The sequence below is a fragment of the Danaus plexippus genome, chromosome 31, assembly GCF_018135715.1.
Source record: "Danaus plexippus chromosome 31, MEX_DaPlex, whole genome shotgun sequence".
NCBI classification, from domain to species: Eukaryota; Metazoa; Arthropoda; class Insecta; order Lepidoptera; family Nymphalidae; genus Danaus; species Danaus plexippus.
Window position 1 is genome coordinate 1,631,424 of NC_083558.1, and position 10,401 is coordinate 1,641,824.

The following is a 10,401-nucleotide window of genomic DNA, read 5'->3' on the forward strand; positions in this document are numbered from 1 at the left end:
TGCTAGCTCCCAAATTTCGAGTTATCCTACAATTTACATGCACGTCTCAATTCTCAGTATTTTCCGGTAAAGCCATTGCTATTCTTGAGGCTATTCTGTATGCGAAGTCCCACAGCTTAAAACAGACTATCATTTCGACCGACTCCTTAAGCTGTCTTGAATCATTCAAACAAAACCCTTTTAGACGTAAGTATTGGTCTCCCATCATTTTGATGTTCGGGAGGCCTCGTATTTAAGTTATCAAATGGGTCTGTTTGTTGCTTTGGTCTGGATTCCCAGTTAAAGGAATATGAATCGTGGTTGTGTTAAATTATTAAACCGTATTTAATTACAAATGGAAGTTTTATTACACTCTAAGAAAACGTGGTAGAAATCAGTTAACAAGGGAGACCGCTATTGGCGACGCCACAGACACAAATAAAGCTATTACGGTTGCGTTTCTATTTAGTTAATTTAGTCACTCTGGTATCCATGGCAATGAAACAGACCTATTGGCCAAATTAGCCATTTTGAACGGCTTAACTTCCTGTTATAAAATCCCATTAAAATTCGACTTGGCATGAATTGTGGGTTTACCCTTGGATTGCGTTTTAAAAAAATACGTACATATAGCTAAAACAATAGGTTTCTCTATCTTGAATAGAATTTCTATGTATATGACTTATACTATATTACAAAAATTAAATGAAACTAAGGCACATTGACACTACTATAATTCAAAAAATTTTACATGTCTCCCATTGCTTTAGGTCTAAAATATAGTTCGATTTCCTTGGATGTTTTGTTTCTTGTTTCCGGCAAAAACATATATAAATATGAAGTACAAATACAGCACATTACACCGTAGAAAAGGAATGTACCGCTGACGTCGAAAACCCGGAACATTTGATGCGAACACTTCACTATTATCATGTTAATTATACAAAAGGTGCCGCCTGTTACGGTGTAAGATGTAGCCTGGAATCTCGGACTTATTAGTTCTCCAAACACAGAAACTGCAAGAACGACTGGTCCACAGCTCACGGCCGCAGAATGCATACAGAAGAATACCATCAGGACATAGTTATTTTCCTCTAAGACTTTCCATTTAACCAAATATAAGTATAAAGATATAATTAAAAGGCAAGCAACAACACAACACGATGTGAACATATATAAAGTCCTTCGTTTTAGAATTTTCACCAAATAAGAACCTACATAAGTACCAAATACTGTTACCCCATCCAAAATTAACATTCCCGTGTAGGCGGAGTTCTCGTCCTTAGTAATAATTTTCAATATATCCAACACAAACAAACTACAAACCATTTTCGCAGAAAGATGGTAGTGGGCTACTGCTACCAATGATAAAAGGAGTGGTTTGTAAAATTCGGGAGAACTAATCGTGTCAATAAACCTAATTATGTCATATTTTATTTGAGGCTCATCCGATATTAATTCTTGCAATTCTTTTTCCGAATCTTTGTCAGTGCCACGGATCCATCTAAAGCACATTTTGCATTTTTCAATCCGTCCTTTGCTCGCCAACCACACTGGGGATTCCTTCCAAAAAATCACGTTATACGTGTATAAACTACAAATTATTCCAAGCAACGCTACGTTCTTCCAATGATAGAAAGTTCCGATAAAATTCGCCATCCACATTCCCCAAAAAAAGGAAGCGTCTTTCATACCCAAAAATATACCACGATACTTAACAGAGCTGTAGTCAGTTAGTATGATCACCATCAAAGTAATGTTCGCCGCGTGAAAATAACCCTGAATTATTTCAGAGATTATGATATGTTTTATTTCGGAGCCGAAGTACAATATGAGGAATGAAGTTGTTGTGATGACGCTGTTAACAATCTGCGGGAACTTCCTTCCTGTCAGCGAAGTGAAGTAGGGCAGAATGAACACCCAGGGCAGGATCGCAAAACTTGTTGTGGAATCTGAAAAGATTTTTATATAAGATTAATACTTACAATACTATGGAAATCTAATAGGGTAGTCTAATGTTAAGTGATGGTGGATTTTAGTTTGTATTAGGGCTGCCTGGGCCGGGAAAGTACCACCTTCTTACAAAAGGTCAATGTGAGGTCGCGTTTCACTCTGCGGGTCGTCCGATGTTGTGAGAGGCGTTTGCCCTTGTATTTAACAAACCCCATTCTCTCCCAAGTTGTTGTTATGTGCAGGGGCCTTTAATCTAAGTCCATTCTGAACCGTTTATCGTATTTCATAAGGCTGTGGTCAGGGATAGTCCACGAAAAAGTGCAGCGCTGGTCGCCACTTGTACCGTCCGGGACCCGAACTTAGACTAACGCTCTTTTAAAAGAGAGGCCGAAGTGGGAAGCTGGATGGCACCTAGCTTTCCCACAAGTCGGTTCAGAGGCTCTTCCGTCCCATCGGGTCATGGGCCAGTGGGACACAAAATCAGACACTTATTCATATCAAGGGCCACACTATTTCATAGGAGTATAAGCTTTCTTCCCCATTGCAACTAAAGCTATTAAAAACAAAAAGAAGAGTGTCAGAAAAATAAATATTAAGGGTTACCCATCGGCCCACCGTTCATCACTGAAAGTGGATTTTGAAATTTTAGTGGACCATTACCAACTTTTCGTTTCGGTTACCTTGGAGCTACCGTGATCACGGGCACACGAGATGAGAATGTCTCAGCGTGTTATTCCGAAAATTTATGTTGTATTCAACGTATACTTACACAACCAGGAAATCAGTTCAGCGTTGATCTCAGTAGACTGTTCACGCTTTAGTTGAGGAACCATAACGGTTGTGGCGCCCACAGACAACCCGGTCATAAAGAACTGCGTCCAAACAGTGCTGCATATTAATAACTGAAACAGATAATAATGAAGTATTAGTTTAGAGAGAAGCTCAAAGGCTCGTTTATATTTACAAACTACTAATAAGAGAAAATTCTTTCTTCAATGGCACCCAAACATGTTATGTTTGAGAATTTAAATTTTTCGCAAGTTACTTTACAAATTACAGAATCACTGTTAGGTCCAAAAACAAAACCTTTTGTAAATATCTCGTTATGTTTAATTTGCTGTTGTTCTGTAGCAAATATTCGTATCACAAATTTTAATAATAAAGGGACCATCTTTTTCAGACAGCAAACAACCCTGTATGTGAGCAGTGCTCATTAATATGACGGTTCAATATGCTTTTGTTCATGAAGGTATTAAATATAATCAAATATTGTCTATGGAAACTTTATTTGAAAAAAAAAAACATAACAGCTGGACTTTACACCCTGCCAGATAATTAAAACGAGTTTAAATGAGTAGTGTCTGAATTTGGGGAACAAAACTATATATATAAATTAATTAACTTTCCCAAAACTAACATTCGCTGTAACACAAGCATAAACTAGTCACAAAAGGAAATGTGATGCGTCTTTTTGGGTAAAGGTTACATCCCTAAATAACCAACTGATGCAAGAGACAGTCAGCTAAAAGTATTGCCTTAAGCTATTTGTGTTACTCTGTAAGTAAAATAAAGTAAATATTTCCGATCTTTTAATTGTATTTTTCGTATTATTATAACTATGTTCTTTTAATTTAAAAGTTCCTTTACGTTTTATAACTAGTATATTCTATAATACCTAAAGACACATTAAGTATAACAACCTGTTTTAACAAACACCACAACCTCTCTTTTTCGCACTCGTTTCGAACCTTCAGTTCTTGATATTCGCAGCTTTCCATTTTGTACGAATAAAATTAAAATTAATTCAGATAAGCAAAACTCACGCAACCAAATTATTAAACAGAGATTTGATGTTGTTAAAATCTATAAAAAAAGTCGAAACTCGAATGAAGTTAATATAAAATAAAGATATACAAAGTGTCCAAGCGTCTTGTTAATGGGAATGTTGATACGAAAAGTGTCCCGTCGTCTCTTATACTTTTAAAGATAACTATTTTGTTACAGCAATTTACAAATTCAACGACTTGTTTGATTGATTAAAGGTGCGTGTAGGCTGCCAAACTGATGTCTTCACGTTACGCTTACTAAAGTTTTCAGCGTTACACTACACACGAGGCGTATTCCGTTACTCGTCCGATAACTTACGATAACACTAATGTGTGAATATTAAAAAGTAAATATCAACGCTTGCTTTGAAATATGCCGACACCAACTTGGGGTTTGCATTACTTATACACTTTTACGGATGATTATTTTTCTTAGGAGTGTCTGTTTGCACGTGTACGGAAGTAGTGTCCGAACATTCAAACAAGCTAGTCGTGCTCGCTTGGCATAGATAAAGGTTACTGCTTTTGCTACTGTTACGATAAACAATCGCAAAAACAGTATTCGGGTAAAAGAGTAGGTTCAAAACAGTTAAGTACAAACAGCTTCCTGTAGAATATTTAATGAATATTAACAAAAAAAAGTTCAGTTGATAAAACCTGGTTCGAAAGAATAATGAATAGCTTGGAATATTAATTTTAAAAAGTTGAAGGTATAATATTTGTGGTCCTGTAATTGGCAAAAAGACTTCAAGTCTGATAGCTTTCGTTTAAAACTAACAATCCACATGGTCCCTTGCTTCACGCAAGAAATAACATTCGTTACTCAAACACGAATATTTTCATATACACTGGACTATACTCTTGGACCATACCTATACTTTCTTGGCTACAACCTGTCCTCAGAGCAGCTGATGCAACTTACAATCTTATCACAATAAATCTTGCCATTATATGCTCGTGTTCCTACAGGGACACTTCATACACTACACTCCCTACTCTCAGTGTGTCGTGTGGTGTCGTAAGTTAAGCGCACCGTAAGTAACCTTTAAACTGTACAACGGCCGTGAGTCTGACGTCATAATATACTATATTTATTTGAGTTTGTTCCGGTCTTGACACTATACAGGTGACGTTCATAAAGACATATATTAAATTTGCTAATGAATAGCCGTGAAATTGCCGGTTGTAAAATAGGCCTATTTGCATTTATACTATACTAGCTGGTACCCGCGACTCCGTTTGCGTAAGAAAAATAATAAGAAACTATGACTAAAATTTAAAGCCCCGTAAGCGCCCTGCCTCCCTAAGTTACTTTTTATTACATCAGCTACCTGCAAATAAGTTTCTTTGGAGGGTTTTGCTCGTGTGCTCGGTTGCTCTTCCGCTGTGACCAGCCGGGTTGGAAGACTATGCATGTTTCTCGTTTCCATATTTATTTTGTTAGGCTCTATGTTGGAGGAGGCGCTTGGTGGCTATGATTGTTTGTTTTGATCGCTGTTGGTGTTTTTGTCTGTTATGTAATTTAGGATTCCTGGTTTTATGACTCCCTCCGAGATGCTGTTCGACCTCTTAACCAGTTGCCTTTTGGTCTTTTTGTTTATCTGTGTGTTAATTGTATCACTGTGATTTGATTTTTGACTTTGAGGAGAACCTGTCAATTTTCTTTTAGTATTGTTTCTTGCGATTATCAGCTCATATGCTATAACTATCACACTTAATAAAGGCTGTGTGACCCTTCTCTGTCTCTTTAGTTGCACTTGTTCTTGTAGTAGTTTCCTTTTCTCTATTAAAGATTTTGGATGATCTTCTTTTACATGGTATTGTGTATCTTTTATTGCTATTTTTTGCTTAAGTATTTTTTTTGGTGCATAGAGTTGAGAAAGTCACCACTAGGGGGCGTGGCCTTTCGACTTTCTTTCTTACTCTCTTTAATTCTTGTATGTACCTGTTATTTAGTTTCACCGACAGATATTGGTCGACTCAGTTGATAAATATATTTTCAAGTTTTTCGTATGACTTCTCTGTCTCCTCAATTCCGAAGAATAACAAGTTTCTATTTCTTGCCTGCCTTTCCAAAAATGCAATTCATTTTTCCTGATTTTCCACGATGCATTTTAGTTTTTCATTTTTTTCTTTTATTTCCAGAAATTTCTTTTCGAACATTCTGCTAGTATTCTGGGTAACTTGTTCCGCGATATCCTTCCCTGTTTCTCTGATTTCTATCAAGTCTTTTTGTGTTGTTTTAAGTGCGTTTAGAATCTCCTCATTGATTTTTTAGTTTATCAGTATACATTTTTTGTTTCAAGTAGTGACACCTATTGGTGTTTCTTTGTATTAGTTAAATAGCTAGCTAGATACTTGATGGTTCATTAGTGGCACGCTCTCTCTGTATGTGTCGGCACTATCTTGTAGTTCTTCGCAGATTTATTGTGAAGTCGATGTTGATGTAACTATTATTCAATAGATGGCGTTGCGTGTGGTAGTTTGATCTTTCAGCAAGTTTTCTACCTAAGGTTATGTTTTATGGCACTCGATAGTCTTTCACTTATATATATTTCAGTGCACTTTAACATGTATGGAAACACAATAACTTGCTGTTCTTGTTTTTGAAAAATTGGCGTAAAATTTCAGTGTACAATGGGAAAACATGATTATTTGCACTTTCACTATTTTGGGTTTTCTATATTTATAACTTTATTTGTTAAATGTCCTTTATTATAACTATTTCCCTGATCACTAAAACTCTGCAAACCATAGTTTTTTTGTTGGTCGAGAGTCACTTTTGCATTTTTCATCGAATATTAATTACGGAGCCAATATTTACCGCTGCACTGAGGCGCCCTACCAGGTTATGATATAAATTTATAATAAATACTCTAATCAAAGCTGGATATAAAATGAGTTCCTATGACGCGACTTAGTGAAATAGGATCGAGATAAAATAAAAATAAAAATTGTAGAAGTGATATACCCGCAATTTACTTTGAGAGATAGACGAGTGGCTGGAGTGATCAAATAGTTATCTAAAAACCATATTAATCTTAAATGGTTTTGGACACTCTCGCACACGCGATCATAGACTGACCGTTGTTCTGCAGTCATCATTGGGACACCGTTTTCTAATGTTGCCAGCAGTCCCAATGAGTTGTAACCAATCTCTGTGGAATATTCCCTATTGGTAACCTCTCTGACTGTGGTTGGTATTAGCAAACCATATTCACAGAATGATTTACCACCTACTGCTGTTAAGTCTTCCTGAAGAGCTGATAAGCGCTAATTTATGGCAAGACCACGGAATTTATCATTAGTTACTGTGTCACTGTGAGATATATTCCGAAGAAAGACTTATGCAAATTTTTCCTTATTTTTTCCCATGAATGAACAGGATCTCACAAATTACAAAATGTCAGCAATGTTGCAAATAAATGGCGTAACCGTCGTGGACTATCACTGACAAAGGACTCTGCTAAAGCGTCACCCCAGTGCTGATCGTTTTCAAGCAAATGACGTGCTTGGCAAGTTCCTCCTCGTTTGTTGACCCTCGCACTGTATGTAATAATAATCTCAAACAGTAACACTCGGCGTTGTAAGGCTGAACGGTATACACTCTACCAACAACATGTTCTTTGAAAATATCTGACTCGCCATCTACAGGCCTGCTACGGCGTCTGCGGTTAAAGACTTGTTGCTTTAAACGTTGCTTTTATGTCATTGGAAATGTACTATTATAAGTGCGAATATTGTCTAAGAACTGTTTAGATTGCACATGTTCCCCTAAAAGTAGTGATTTCGAATGTTCCGGTGGGTCTTCGAACGAAGGTAAATTTATTTTACCTCCAGAACAACAGAATCCAGCAGACTCCTCACTGCACTTTGAAGCATTACAAAAAGAACGTACTACGTTCACATCGCCTATTACAGAAGATGGTCTGTAATCCTTTGAGAGGTTATAAGGAAATCCACTTTTATGTTTGTGGGACCACGGCACCGCATTTGTAGATTGATCTCCTATGCGTACATCTAAGTCATTAAGACTATGTCGAAATCTGTCTGCAGTAGGGCGGGCCTCTCGCTGTGCGTCTGTTTCAAGAGACCGAATATTTTCAGTTCTTAATCTTTCATTAGACAAAGTTATTTATCGTTCTTGTCTCAAAAAATTGTAATAATCGCGTCCCGACTCTACTGGTTGTTCATGCTCATGTTCATCTTCAAGAGAAAGAATAATGTTATGGTGCACCCTATCATTTGTCAAACGGTCTTCATATTTAGTAAAAGTTTCAGATTCTCGAGATAAAACATAATCTTCTCAATCAGCTGTAAGCCATAATTCCCTCTCATAGATGTTTCCGACTCGCGAGATAATGTATGCTGACCGCAGTCAGCCGTGAGCCTCAATTCTCGTTGTGAAGCAGTTTTAGCTTCTCGGGATGACGCATGTTGTTCTCGGTCAATAATACGCCTCAGATCACGATGAGTGGCTCGCCTCGCTCTAACAGTTGCTAAACACCTCTCTCTGTCTCTCTGGACAGTTTTCATTAGCTCGAGAAGTTGAGGCACTAACTCTCATAGAGTTGAACTGATGTGCTCTTCGCTCTGCCGATTCTTGAGAACGTCTAATTCTCATTTTCTTAGCTTGACTCGAAGTGCGAGATAAAGATAATTGTTTTTTAGGTGGCAATGTGTATTTTGTTTTTATCCGACGATAACTGAAAGGCTGTCAGTAGTTAAACAAATAACCTACGTTAGAGGTCCTAACTAACGCTACCTTACACTTAAAATCTGAGTGCCTATTTAAACTAAAATAAACTACTATCTTCCTATGCATACTTCGCTTAAAAATAAATACCTACAACTACTATAATTAATAAACGTACCTACGCTTTTAACTACTCAATACAAAAAAAAAACAACATAAATTAGTCGAAACTAACCTATCGGTATCTAAAAATCATCTAAAACGAAATAAAATGGAAACTATTAATAATTTTGAATTTGAACGAATATTTTAACACTAACAAAACAACTAAAACCTATTTTATAAAATTACAACAAAAGAATTTAAATTTATTAAATAAACGATTTAAAGATTAAAAGTGGCGCTGATAAGCACGGTTTGTAATATCAATTATTGTCTGTCAATAAAGTCGCACGCTCTGAACGCATCGACAGCCAAACATTGAGTGAAGCTCGCGGTCGCCTCCCGCCTTTTTATACCCCACCGCCGCGAGCCGCGTCGAGCCTGGCAACCGTTACGCAAAAATAACCCTTATAGCATGACTCAGTATTCACGCGAGATGGCTTATTGGCGTATTTAATGTATAAGTTTGGTGTTTCTCTACCGATTTTTATGATTCCTTTTTTATTGAATCAATAATAATGTTTTTTTTTTAAATTAAGGATGAGTGAGAGTATTATAAACGTTAGAGTAAACAAATATAATCAGAATGCTCCCAACTGCTAAGCTATCGGGAGTTACGCGTGTTACACAGATCAACAGAACTAAATAATTATTATATTATATAACTATTTTACAAGTTTGAGATCTTTGTAAACTAGACGTGAGGTGTGAGATCTGTTTGAACGACTGACAGACAACTGTCAAACAACTGACAGCTATTGCAAACGTTTTAGAGTATTTTGTGACGTACCTTTAGGATTTGCGAAATAATCTTGTTATTTTTTATCTTAGAATCCTCTACGAAGTATAAGAAGCAATGTTCTAGAAATAAATGGAATTAGTAAATTCTTCCTAAAGTTATAGTGTGACCATCGGAAATTAAGATTAATTTTCGTATTAATAGATATACTAGTCATAGCCCGTGACTCAGTCCTCATGAACATTAGCTTTGCGTTGGGAAAGAAATGTATAAGGGCGCATTTTCATTGGTCGATAAGGCCCGCATTCGGGGTGCGGGAGATTTCTGTAATGCATGCCATAGGGCCCGCAAAGAGTTTATCGTTTTCACTGGTCGTCAGAGCCCGCATACGGGGTGCGAGTGATTTCTATAACACATGCGATAAGGCCCGCATGCGGGGAGCTATTTTCACTGGTCGTTAGAGCCCGCATTTGAAGTGCGAGAGAATTAGGTACCTACAGTTTGGCAGTGGGTTTTGAGATAAGCAAACGTACTCGCCATGGATCAACAATTATTGCTTTGTGGAGCAATTTTGACTGTTTGCGGTATATTAAAAAAGAAATGAATAACTTCTTTGAAGAAAAAGAAAAAGAAACAAAATAAACAGCGTTAATAATATAAATAATGCGCGTAGTATTGATGACGTCTAATAAATGACTGAACGGAGGCGAGTCACCGCATGCTTTGTATCGACCGAGTTATCGACTGACTAGTTTCATTGTTCGTTATCCCGAATGCGGATATCACCCGCACACGTTTAATCAACCGAGTTATCGTCCAGTGGATTTCATCGGTTGTTAGCTCGCATGCGGGTACTCCCCGCAATCGGGCTAACTACCGACTTATCGACCAATGAAAATGTGCCCTAAGGCGTATTAAAAAAATACATATAGCTAAGACAATAGGTTCCTCTTTCTTGAATAGAATTACTATGTATATGACTTATGCTATATTACAAAAATTAAATGAAACTAAGGCACATTGACACTACTATAATTCAAAATTTT

The 10,401-nt window shown here is 37.0% G+C and overlaps 1 protein-coding gene across 1 annotated transcript; it reads right to left on the minus strand.

Moving 5' to 3' along the window:
* Nucleotides 1-726: 726 nt before the first annotated feature.
* LOC116778255 (facilitated trehalose transporter Tret1-like) lies at nt 727-3,999 on the minus strand. The gene is made up of 3 exons (XM_061525736.1): nt 3,633-3,999; nt 2,702-2,834; nt 727-1,931 (listed from the first exon to the last, which is right to left on the minus strand). The coding sequence occupies exons 1-3, from the start codon at nt 3,708-3,710 to the stop codon at nt 727-729; spliced, it is 1,416 nt and encodes a 471-aa protein (XP_061381720.1). The 5' UTR covers nt 3,711-3,999.
* Between the last annotated feature and the right edge of the window lie 6,402 nt (nt 4,000-10,401).

What these genes read in the sequence shown, in the direction of transcription:
- LOC116778255 (XM_061525736.1), bottom strand. Translation starts at nt 3,710, where the DNA reads ATGGAAAGCTGCGAATATCAAGAACTGAAGGTTCGAAACGAGTGCGAA. An exon ending in TGTGGTGTTTGTTAAAACAG is followed by an intron (nt 2,835 to 3,632) that starts GTTGTTATACTT and finishes TATCTGTTTCAG; the next exon opens with TTATTAATATGCAGCACTGT. An exon ending in TGAACTGATTTCCTGGTTGT is followed by an intron (nt 1,932 to 2,701) that starts GTAAGTATACGT and finishes AAATCTTTTCAG; the next exon opens with ATTCCACAACAAGTTTTGCG.